The sequence below is a fragment of the Rosa rugosa genome, chromosome 5 (genome assembly GCF_958449725.1).
Source record: "Rosa rugosa chromosome 5, drRosRugo1.1, whole genome shotgun sequence".
In the NCBI taxonomy this organism is placed as follows: Eukaryota; Viridiplantae; Streptophyta; class Magnoliopsida; order Rosales; family Rosaceae; genus Rosa; species Rosa rugosa.
Window position 1 is genome coordinate 54,700,918 of NC_084824.1, and position 11,990 is coordinate 54,712,907.

The window sequence follows — 11,990 nt, forward strand, 5'->3', positions numbered from 1 at the left end:
AGCAATGTTGGTCTTTTGGAACATGGACGGAACATTTCATGTCAATGCAGTTGGTCCATTGCATTTCCCCTCATATTGTTCATTACTTCATTCATTACGATTGCATGGTCGATCTACTTGGCTGAGCCAGGCTCTTGGAAGAAGCTGTTGATCTGATACAGTGCATGCCAATGGAACCCAATGATGTCATTTGGGGTTGTCTCTTGGATGCATCTCGAACCCACAAAAACGTCAAAATGGCAGCATATGCAGCTGAACAGATATCAAAATTGACAGAGAAGAGCCAGATTGCGTTGATATTGCAAGAAATAAACAGCAGAATTAGAGATGCTAGTCACGTTCCTGATTTGGAAAATGTCCTGCTTAATGTTGATGAGAAGGAGAAAGAGTACTTGCTATTCGATCACCAACCGTACCCCATCCCACTTCAGAGTCCCGACAAGAATGCCATGCATTTGGATGTATTCTTTCAGAGAGAGAGATTTGAAGCTGAGACTTGAAAATAGTCTTTAGACTTCAAGTTTCAAAGTGCAAGAGCTAATCAGAATTTCAAGAATTTTCAGGTTTGGTGTTCCTCTCTGTTCTCAAATTTTTCAGGTTGAGATTTGTTGGTTTGTCTAAGCTTTTTGTTCATAGTGGTTAGTAGTTGGAATTAGCACAATGGTAGTTGCATCAACTAATCAGCATATATGGAGGGCATCTGGGGTTACCATACTGGCACCTTAAGAAAGAGGAGCAAGTACCTTCACTCTGTTAGGAAAGAACTTTGATCTTAGTAATCGGCTCCATGGATTGATCGCAATTTTGATCTGTATATGTGTTTTCTAAAAGTCTGACGGCCTGTATTCCACTGCAGTGATCAAGTGGGGTGCTTGATGAGACTGATTGTCTGCACAGTTATAGGCAAGTGACATGAGGCTGTTTAGAGGCTGCTGCAGGAAGGGTACAAATGCACTCTATGTTCATCAACACTTTACAAAATGTAAGAATGTATATGTAATCATCTTATAATAAATACTTGAACCTTTTCCTTTTCCAAGTTTTTAATTTTTTATACTTTATTTTTAACTTAGAAGGATGTAGTAAAACTGTCTCTTTGATGCTGATTTTATGTGATTATGTTGCTGAAAAACAGAACTTATGAATGTGTTATTCTTTCATAATTCTACATGTTACGGAACATTGAAAAATAGCTCATTCTTTAAATGAACTGATTCTTCCTTGTAAATTTAGAAAGTAGTTGGAACCATTGGAGTACCCTCAATTCAAAGACCTATAAATTAAGGTCTCAAGTACCACAGATCTAGCAACTACACTGTCATCTTATTTATATTGAGTATCTAAATGTTGCATCCCATTCCCTCCAGAACTCCCAACCCATGTCTGCTTCAATTGAATCCCGACTGTTGTTTTACCCATGTCTACAATGGGAGCAGAGGGGCAAGATCTATCTTGATTTCACTGCATTAGAAGTGTACCTTGTTACTCCCATTACCATGTATATCATGTATAATTAACTCTGGTATATTTTGATGAAGAAAAATTCAGACTTTAGCCTAAATATGTATAGTTTGTTTGTCCATATATGCACTATTTTGAGACAGGTTAGCTAGTGGCTAACACGATATAAGGAGAGAGAAGAACATGACATTAATCGCTAAATTGTTATGGAACAAAATGGCTCTCTCTCTCTTTCTTTCTAGAATATGTTCCAAACCTCTGGATACAGTACTCTCCAAAATCCAAATCACTCTTTAGTTATGTGATTAAACCTTCCTGTCTCCTGTCTAGAATCCAAAAAATGAAACAATGAACAAGAGTTGGATGATGCTATTTCCCGTTAAATGGTAAAAATCAGCAACGAACTTTGGCCTCCTTCAGCAACGTTGGCTGGCTTTCTATTTCCCATTCAGTGTGCGCGTTTGCCATTCGCTTTTGGTTTTTGAGTTACTTCTTAATTTGTTCATAAAAGGATTCAACAAACGCAGAGGATCAGGTAAGGAAGTGGTTTTCCACACATCTGGTATGCTGTCGTTATTTATTTTTATTTTTGCAGCAGCAGCGAGGAAAGAATTATAGAAACATCCGAAGAGGGCCGCTGGGAAAGGGTGCAGAATTTTCCCAGATCTTTCCAAGTCTTCCAAGTCACAATCTCCGAGTAAAGAAAAAGATAAAGGAAAAAAAGGGTCGTCCAAGTCATAAGATGACCATATGATTATAATGCTTTCTTCTCCATAGTAACTACATTTTAAAATAAATTTTCTTTTTTTTAATCAACACCAGATAATTTCCTTGTTCCATCATAGCATTTTAGTGCCAGCAGTGCTGGCTAGTCTCCTTTTTGTTGTTTTCTTTCTGGGCTGATTGCCCCTTCTGAAACAAAAAAAAAAAAAGCATCAAAGTAAAGAAATCCAAGTCTTCTAAGTCATTGCCCCTTCTGATTTTCCAAGTCTTCTAAGTCATCCCTCTGAGAAAAGAAAAGACTTTCAAATCCAAGTCAAAAAGTAGAAGTGAAAGAAGAAGGTGCCTGGCAAGTGCGCCTCGCCTCATTTAGTCATTTTCAACCTCACATTCACATTGCAGCTGGCACTAAGAAGCTATCTACTTGAGAGTCGAGAGTTTAGATCTACAATGCAAAAGCATTCTAGAAAGGCTGATCAATAGGAAGGCAACATTCAACAGAAGCAAAGCAAAGCAAAATATGGCTTCTCAGACCAATGAAGCAGCCAGTTCTTCAACTGACCAAAATCATTACACATACCAGATCTTCCTGAGTTTTCGAGGCGAGGATACGCGTTCTAATTTTACAGATCATCTGCACAGCCTTTTGTGTGACAGGGGAATTGAGACCTTCATAGATGATGAGCTTAAAAGAGGAGAAGAAATATCATCGGCTCTTGTCAAAGCAATTGAGGAGTCAAGAATTTCAATCATCGTCTTTTCTCAAAATTATGCTTCGTCAAGGTGGTGCTTAGATGAACTGGTCAAGATACTTGAATGCAGAAAATCCAAAGGACAAGAAGTTAGAGCGGTTTTCTATAAGGTGGATCCCTCAGATGTTCGACACCAAAGTGGTGCTTTCGGTGACGCATTTGCTACACTTGATCAAAGCAAATACGAGGATAGCATGGGCAAATGGAAGGTAGCTCTCAAGGAAGCAGCAGATTTGTCTGGATGGCCTTTCAAGGATGGCGAGTATGTCTCTAACCCCCCACTAGCTAGTTAATTAATTTGCCTATTTTTTATAGTTTTTTAAGACACTATTAATCTTCTACCTTATTTGATTTCGAATATATGCTTTAAACTCATAGGCCCGAGGCTAAATTTATCAGGAAGATTGTTGGCGAGTTGTCCGCCCGAGTAGTAAACCCTTCATGTGAGTTGCACGTTACAGAACATCCAATTGGATTAGAGTCTTGTAGACAAGATGTCAACAGACTTTTACATGCCGAGGAAAATATTGTTCGCATGGTAGGCATATGGGGGCCTGGTGGAATAGGAAAGACCACAATTGCGAAAGATGTGTTTAATTCAATTCACCATAAGTTTGAATGCAGTTGTTTCTTGGCAGATGTTAGATCAAATGCCCTAGGCCAACTACAAGAGACACTTTTGTTTGATATTTTAGGGGACTCAACTTTGAAGGTGCACAATGCTGATAAAGGAGTCTATTTGATAAAGACAAGGATGCGAAATAAAAAAGTTTTCTTAATCCTTGACGACGTGAGTCATTGTAGCCAATTACAGAACTTAGTTCCATCTCCTGATTGTTTTGGGCCGGGCAGTAGAATTCTCATAACAACAAGAGATAAACGTTGGCTAATTGCTCATCAAGTAGATGAAGTATACGAGGTCAAGATGTTAAATGATCGTCAAGCTTTGAACTTATTTAGTTTGAATGCATTCAAAAGAAATAGACCTCCAGACGATTATCTACAACTTGCACAACGTGCAGTACACTATGCCCAAGGACTTCCATTAGCTTTGATGGTTTTAGGCTCTCATCTATTTCGTAGAAGCCGAGAGGAGTGGGAAGCTACATTAGATAGTTGTAGGGGAGAAGATCCTCACAGGGAGATAAGAGACGTTCTCAAAATAAGTTATGATGCTCTGGAAGTAGATCTAAAGGGATATTTTCTTGATATCGCTTGTTTCTTTAAAGGGGAGCATGTAGACCATGTGAAACCAATACTAGAAGCTTGTTATGATCTCAAATCAGTGACTGGTATTGCACAACTCCTAGAAAAAGCCTTGATAAGAATTGACGGAGATAGGATTTGGATGCATGACTTGATAGAAGAAATGGGTAAAGACATAGTGTATCAAGAGTCACCTGGTGAGCCCGGGAAACGCAGCAGAGTGTGGAGTGAAGAAGATATCAACCACATTCTAACAAATAATACAGTAAGTATATCAATGATATTTGTGTATTTCAATTCGGAAAACATTTTATATTGAAATAATCTATTAGTCTAAAATCTTGAAGAAACTCCATTAAAACAGTATTTGTGCTTCTAATAGAAATTGCTATTTTTTTGTTTTTTTTTTCCTTTCCTTTTCTTTGGTCTGAATAGAAATTGCAACCATAAATGTTGCTAGGTTAATATGCTTGCTTTCTTTTACTGTAGGGAACAAAGAAAGTTATAGGCATCCAGATTCTATTCAGAGTACTCTGGAGAGAAGATGATGTCAGCTACATTCTAACAAATAATACAGTAAGTATATTAATGATGTTTTGTGTTTTTCAATTCGGAAAACATTTTATATTGAAACCTTAAAGAAAATTGTATTGAAACAGTACTTGTACTTCTAATAGAAGTTGTTATATTTTTCTTTTGGTCTGAATAGAAATTGCAACCATAAATGCTGCAAGGTTAATATAATTACTTTCTTTTACTGTAGGGAACATATAAAGGCATCCAGGTCCTACAGGCATCATCTGCAATATCTTTGAATGCTAAAAGCTTTTCAAAGATGAAGAATCTTAGATATATTTCTATGGGCAAGGACCTGAGATTTGAATTCTTTTCTGGAGACATCGATTATCTCTCCAATCAGTTGAGGTGGCTTGATTGGCCTAATAGTCCGTTGCAATCATTTCCATCTAATTTTCTTGCAAACAAACTTGTAAAGCTCAATATTTCTGATAGTTGCGGAATCACACGACTATGGGAGGGACGTAAGGTACTTTAGTGTAATATTCCATTTTTATTTCATGGAAGTTGTTCATTTACTTTAAATATATATAAGTAATAATGTTGTAAACTACTAGTGCTTCAGGTTGGTTGATCATTTATTTTTTACCTTGCCGCACAGAATTTTTCAAGCTTAACATCTATGGATTTAAGAGGTTGTAAATCCCTCATAGACCTTCCGAACTTCACCGGAATACCCAACTTAATAGAGTTGAAGTTATATGACTGTGAAAGTTTAGTTGAGGTTCATCATTCTGTTGGATTCCTAGATAAGCTTGTGACCTTAAGTCTTAAAGGCTGCTGTAACCTAGTTACGTTGCCAACCGAATTTAGCTTGAAATCTCTCCTTGCTATGGATCTTAGTGATTGTAAATCCCTCATAGACCTCCCGAACTTCACCGGAATACCGAACTTAATAGAGCTGAAGTTAGATGGTTGTGAAAGTTTAGTTGAGGTTCATCATTCTGTTGGATTCCTAAATAAGCTTGTGATCTTAAGTCTTAAAGGCTGCTGTAACCTAGTTCAGTTGCCAACCGAATTTAGCTTGAAATCTCTCCTTGCTATGGATCTTAGTGATTCCACTAGGCTAGAGGAATTTACAAAAATTGTTGGAAAGATGGATTCTTTCGGAGTGTTGATCCTATCATTCACTCGTGTTAAAGAATTGCATCCGTCAATTGGAAATCTCATTGGGCTTAATCAGTTATGTCTAGTAGATTGTAAAAATCTTACAACTCTACCATGCAGCATATATGAGTTACAAAATCTAGAGATCTTAGATGTGAGTGGATGCTCAAAATTTGATACATTTCCAGAAATCAAGAGAAAGATGAATTCCTTAAAAAAGTTATATCTAAGAGGCAGTGGCATTACAGAATTGCATCCCTCAATTGGAAATCTCATTCGGCTTCTTGAGTTGGATCTAGCAGATAGTGAAAATCTTACAACAATACCATGCAGCATATATGAGTTACAAAATCTAGAGATCCTAAATGTGAGTAGATGCTCAAATCTTGTTAAATTTCCAACAAAAGCAAGTATTTCACATGATCATGACAGTGGCTCGCTAGCGCTTCCCCAGCTACGTGTACTCAAAATCAAAGGATGTAATTTATCAACTGTTGATTTCATTGGGAGTCTTGACTGCTTGAAAACATTAACCGAACTTGATCTCTCAAGTAACAATTTTGTTAGTGTTCCAGCACCTAGCAAATTTGTCAACTTGCCAAGGATTGACTTGTATTGTTGCAAGAGACTTCGAGAGATTCCAGAGCTTTCAGCAAATATACTCGAGGTAAATGCATGGGATTGCGAATCATTGGAGAGATTTTCGATATTGCCCAAGTCTTTGAATATGATAGAGATGAACTTGTGGAATTGCCATAGATTTAGTTACAGTCTGGGCTATGACAAGGAGAAGATGAAAAATATTTTGCTGAATAATCCGGTCTGTCTATTCTCTCCCTCTCTCTCTCGTTTTGTTTTATGTAATTTCAGTATTTTATGATGCATACAGCTTATTAATATGGGGTGAGACCCGGACATAAGGGGTCTCTCACCTGAATTCTTATTGCTGAAACAATACGTTCGATATTAACATAGTTGACATTTTTATTGCAGAACAACTCCCCGTTTACGCTTGTACTACCTGGTAGTGAGGTTCCAAAGTGGTTCCATATTTCAAAGGAGGTTGCTGCTTATGAAAAAGGCCTGGCATTGACATGTGCAGTTTCTTTTGAAATACCAAGCAAATTGAATTGGGAGAACATAGGACTGGCTCTTTGTTCTGTATTAGTTGAGGAAACTTTTAGTATTTTTATTGACGATCGAGTTGTTATTTTCATCAATGAGGAACTCATAGATCAGAGATCCAATCGGCACAGTCCAATGCCAATTGGTCATATGCGTCTGAATTATATTCCATTATGTGATGAAATAAAGGGAAAGGTGGATCAAAACGGTTGGTTGCGTTATCACTGTCGAGTTCAATTTTACCCTGTTGATCGAATGAAAAGCTGTGGAGTTCACCTCGTCTGCCAACCACCGAATGAATATTCAAATAAGATTGTAATGGCGGCTCCACCTGCCGATGAGAGTGGTATGCTAGACTGCCTTTCGTGGCTTTCGTCGCCGTCAATTGAAGATGATTGTGAATCCTTGGACACAGACGTTGGCCTAGGCATAAGACGTTGGCTTTCGTGAACCTGCTGATTTCTTGATAGCTGCTGTTGGACCAGCTGTTGTTCCTGCAATCACTTCAGCTATGGAGAAAACTATACCTTTGACTATATCTGATTGCTTTCAGGTAAGAATTTTGATGATCTGGCTTTTTCCTTTATAAAGTTGGCTTTAGTTATCTAATTGATGCTTGTGCTGCAGCGAGGAGTGGGAGATAAAGCAGTTAATCAATTGGAAAAATCAGTCAACTCAAAACTTGATGCTACTGTATCCAGGCAAATCGAGGCACAGTTTCAAACATCGGGTAAACAAGCTCTTCAGGTATGTCTAAATGTCATAGTGAGTCAGTGACTTAATTTCTTTGCATTTGTGATTTGAATATCTAATATGCGTTTGATTTACTTCAGTAAACCTTTTAACTAATGATATATATAACCTTTTTACATAGGATGCTCTTAAGTCTAGCATGGAAGCTTTAGTGGTACCTCCCTTTGAGAAGTCATGTAAAGCCATGTTTGAGCAAGTAGATGCCACATTCCAGAAGGGAATGGTTGAACATGCAATTGTGGCTCTGCAGCATTTTGAGTCTGCACGTTCACCATTGGCCCATGCTTTAAGGGTGTGTATGCCTATACTCCGTCCAGCTTCTTCTCTTTCAATAATTTATTTATTGACAAAGTTCCTTCGCTTATGCTTTCAAGAATTATAATGTTTGGGGTCTTTGATTCTATATGAGAAAAAGGGGAATGAAGATTGGTAGCTCAGTAGGAATTATTATCTGCTCACAATGACTGTAGAACTTCTTGTGGGGTGCACTAGTATTTATGTAACTGGTCATAGGTTGATACAGCAGAACTGGAATGTGTAATGCTGCTCCACTAGTGTTTATGTTTTGAATCGCAAAGTATCAATGTCCTCCACCTGCAAAGAGTAGTATTTTTGAGTTGATGACTGAAAGGATGAGTCTGTGTTGGGTTCTAGAGACAAGGTTTTCTTTTGGTCGGTCAAGATCTCACTGGTTGATATCTTTCTAGGAATGAGAATTTTTTGGCTTTGCTTTTGCTTTATTATGCGGGTCTTCTGGGTTCACTATGGTGTACAGTTTCATCTGCACGTATTTATGTGTGACTCTGCATTGTGATGTTATTTGCAGGAAGCAATTAGCTCCGCATCATCAGTGACTCAAACCCTAAGCGGAGAATTGGATGATGGTCAACGTAAGTGAGTAGCTCTTGCAGCTGCACGGGGTAACTCAAGTGCAGTAAATCCTGACTGTTGTTTCGCCCTATGTAATGCATTGTGGTAGTCAGCATCCAGATCAGAATGGGGCAATCTGTCTGGACTGTTACTGCATTAGAATCTGACACCTTGTTACTCCCACGCATTAGCATTTAATATCATGTGCATGCAAATTTCACTGATGTGTTCTTCTAGAGTGGTTCAAAGCAACAACTTGAAACGATGCTGCTCTTTTAACTTCAAGTTTCAAATTCTCAGAATCAAGATTTTTATGAGTATTCCTTCCTTCTCAAGATATTCCAATTTATGGTTTTCTCTTTGTTCTAAAAACTGAAGTGGTAAGCATACTAGGGTTGACATTTCTTGACATTTGGTTTTTCCTCCCCTTCTTTCTGTGCCATTTGTTTTCATTCATGCACTAAAGGACAAACATTCTCATGTTAATCTTTTTCACTATTTTAATTTTTGAACTTAAGGATTGTATTATATAATTGGTATACTTGCAAGCAGTGAAGAATATGCTGAAAGTTCTAGTCTGACTTGGCTAAATTCCGCTTCAAGGTGATGCGGCAGGCATGTGCTGACCTTCTTGAGGGAAGAATGTCTGATTCTAATGATGGGGTTGATGCTTTAGTTATTGCTTGTTGGAGTTTGCCAATTTTGTAGATTCATGCAAGCAAGTTGTTGCTTGAAATCAACTGAACACCACCTAGATTTCTTCACTGGTAAATTTTACCTATATAAAAGGTGTGATCTCTAGTCAAGTAGTTTACATTAAACATGCATGATCAGCTCTTAAACCTTTTCGTATAATGTTCCTTTGCTTATGTAGTTGGATGGTTACCAGCAAAAATACACTAATATACCTTGATAGTGGCAAGACTCTTCTGATGGTCAGAGCAAGCAAGGGATGGTGAGTCCCCTGCTTTATATAAATGATATTCTGTTCATTCTTTTCCTCCAACACCCTTCTGCCAGAATAAGATACAATTCAAATGAATGCTTGGTACTTCGAGCACATGAAAACAGAAGACGATGGCAATTTAGATTTCTCATCTGTTCTTAAAGAAGTCTGACTTCATGTCTTTTCCATTGCACTGATTGCAGTGATCTAACGGGGTGGCTGATCAAGAGTTTGCGGCAAAGGTTGCAATAGGAAGTGGCATAATGCTGGAGCTATAAGCTTATATGGTGCTGGTGTTGTATACTGAGGTTATTTCAGAATAGCAGTTCTTATTAAGGCTCTTTCTAACAAGTCTTCTGCAGTTAACGACACTTAGTTGAGTTTTTAAAATGAGATGTAAATACTTGTAATCTGATGCTAAGAATAAGGGCAAGTGTCTTTTTGTAACTCAAAGAGGAAGTAGCAAATCTATCACCATTGTGCTTCTGCTGTATAGTGACTGGTATTTTGTTTCACACTAATAACAGTGCTCGTTATCCTTAGAAGTAAAATTTCACTAGCAATCCGCAGTGTGTGCTAAACATGTTTCTAAAATTAGATCGGCATCCTACTATTCTTATCACCAGAAATTAATGAAAATTTAGCTCATTTATACTGAATTCCAGAAGTGATAATTTCTCTGCACATAAAACCTGGTCATCGTATATGTTCATGTCATCTTTTTGTGGTATCTCTGTACTTAATTTGCTAAAAAAAAAAATAATAAATCTGGATATCATTGTTTCCTTGATTGGATAGCCTTAAAATCAACTGCTTCATTGTGAATCAAATTTATACATCCGTCTCTTTTTGCTTCATATGTTCACAACGGCATTCAAAGAGGTTCATCTGTTCACAATGACTGACATTCTGAATTGTAATTCATCTTTTGTATCATGCTGTACTGAAAGTAGTTCGTTAGATTAGAGCCACTCAAAGGCTAGAAATGTCATTTTGTGCTGGACCTGCACCTCAACTCTCTTCTCATAAAACAGGGGCCTCATAGAGGAAAGGAAACCAAGTCCATAATTTCTTAAAACAGAAATAGAAGCATTGCAGTTAAGTTAGTTGACAGTTACATACAACCCCAAATAGGCCAACAGACCCATCAACCATGGCTGCAATGCTTCAGCTAAGTCCTCCGCTCTCAGCCACCCAACTAACCAAAGCGAAGCTCATAAGCACATGCGCCGAAATGGGCATGCACCTTCGAAAGCTTAGGCTATGCCCGAAAAGCCTTCGACTTGTTTCTTGAGGGAGAAGAAACAAAGGGTGTATTGTTCATGTACAATTCGCTGATAAGGGGTTACTCTAGTGCTGGGCTTGGTGACGAGGCTATTGGGCTCTATGTTCAGATGTTGCATTGAGCGCGTGCTCGAAGATTGTGGTTTTCTGTGAAGGGGTTCAGCTCCATGGGTCTGCTTGTGAAGATGGGTTTGGAGAGAGATGTATTCATTGGGAATTCTTTGATTCGCTTCGATGCAGAATGTGGGCACTTGGATTGTGCCCGGAACTAGGGGTCGTCAACGGGCCGGGCCGGGCCGGGCCGGGCCTTACTATATTTTTAAATAATTGCGGGCCGGGCCGGGCCGGGCTTTATTAAAAATCAAAGGATCCAAGCCCGTCCATATAAAGCGGGCCTTGCGGGCTTTTTCGGGCCGGGCCGGGCTTGGCCTTGCGGGCTTTTTTGGGCCGGGCCTTGCGGGCTTTATTTATAAATAAATATTTAAAGACACAAGTATTTTTTTTTTTTAATCAAGCTTTGGAAATTCAATGGATAATGATCAAATATAACCAAAGATAACATATCTATATAACTATATTGTACCAAAAAAAATCTATATTTATATATAGATACTAATTTATTGATAAATAAATTTTTAAAGTCACTAATTTTTTATAAATCTATATTTATACATCATACACTCCAAAGAGCTACATACAGCCATTCAAAGAAAATGAGAAACCGACCGTTGGATGAGTTTATTACAATAAATTATGAGTGTGGTAAAAAATTTAGCCAATTTCACCATATTTTCGAATCCGATCGGATTGGTCAACCGTAGTCACTTATATGTTTTATTGGTTGACCGATGGGGTGGCAACCGCGAAACGTGCTTATTTTTTCACATCACGTTTGTATATATTTCATCGATGGATGTGCGTGGACATAAGATAAAAAAATAATAATTTTAATTACAAACACATTGGACTATACCAATTTTATTCCTAAAGTTATATGACTTATACATTGCATTTAAATTGTTTAGGTTCATTCTAAAGCAACCATGAAGTGGAAAATGAATTCTGAGAAACCAACCGCTTGATGGAGAGATTGTAATGTTTTATGGTGGTTGTAGAAAATCCAGCCAATTTGGTTCTCGTTTCGAATTCGATCAACTAGGTCAAACGTAGTTACTCTTATAAACCTATAT

At 37.9% G+C, this 11,990-nt stretch overlaps 2 protein-coding genes across 5 annotated transcripts; both read left to right on the forward strand.

Annotated features, from left to right (window-relative positions):
* Positions 1-2,701: 2,701 nt before the first annotated feature.
* LOC133711933 (disease resistance protein RPV1-like) lies at positions 2,702-7,397 on the forward strand. Its single transcript, XM_062138002.1, has 6 exons — positions 2,702-3,195; positions 3,312-4,404; positions 4,629-4,715; positions 4,903-5,184; positions 5,317-6,642; positions 6,816-7,397. Exons 1-6 carry the CDS (start codon positions 2,702-2,704, stop codon positions 7,395-7,397), a joined length of 3,864 nt encoding a protein of 1,287 aa, XP_061993986.1.
* Positions 5,581-10,129, forward strand: LOC133710638 (enhancer of mRNA-decapping protein 4-like). Of its 4 annotated transcripts, none has more exons than XR_009846784.1 (8): positions 5,583-6,642; positions 6,816-7,500; positions 7,575-7,694; positions 7,822-7,992; positions 8,527-8,590; positions 9,174-9,359; positions 9,445-9,525; positions 9,720-9,776. XR_009846784.1 is itself a non-coding variant. In XM_062136777.1 (7 exons), exons 2-7 carry the CDS (start codon positions 7,459-7,461, stop codon positions 9,766-9,768), a joined length of 531 nt encoding a protein of 176 aa, XP_061992761.1. In that variant the 5' UTR covers positions 5,581-6,642; positions 6,816-7,458; the 3' UTR covers positions 9,769-10,123. The 4 variants fall into 4 exon arrangements, 1 of the variants encoding a protein (XP_061992761.1); XR_009846785.1 differs by having other exon boundaries at positions 5,584-6,642; positions 8,527-8,594; XM_062136777.1 differs by lacking the exon at positions 9,174-9,359 and having other exon boundaries at positions 5,581-6,642; positions 8,527-8,594; positions 9,720-10,123.
* The last annotated feature ends 1,861 nt before the right edge of the window (positions 10,130-11,990 follow it).

Excerpts from the sequence above, each read along its gene's own strand:
- LOC133711933 (XM_062138002.1), top strand. The coding sequence starts at position 2,702 with ATGGCTTCTCAGACCAATGAAGCAGCCAGTTCTTCAACTGACCAAAAT. Across the intron at positions 4,405-4,628 it reads ACATTCTAACAAATAATACA|GGAACAAAGAAAGTTATAGG; the intron begins GTAAGTATATCA and ends CTTTTACTGTAG. Across the intron at positions 6,643-6,815 it reads ATATTTTGCTGAATAATCCG|AACAACTCCCCGTTTACGCT; the intron begins GTCTGTCTATTC and ends TTTTTATTGCAG.
- LOC133710638 (XM_062136777.1), top strand. The coding sequence starts at position 7,459 with ATGGAGAAAACTATACCTTTGACTATATCTGATTGCTTTCAG. Across the intron at positions 7,695-7,821 it reads CGGGTAAACAAGCTCTTCAG|GATGCTCTTAAGTCTAGCAT; the intron begins GTATGTCTAAAT and ends CTTTTTACATAG. Across the intron at positions 7,993-8,526 it reads CATTGGCCCATGCTTTAAGG|GAAGCAATTAGCTCCGCATC; the intron begins GTGTGTATGCCT and ends TGTTATTTGCAG.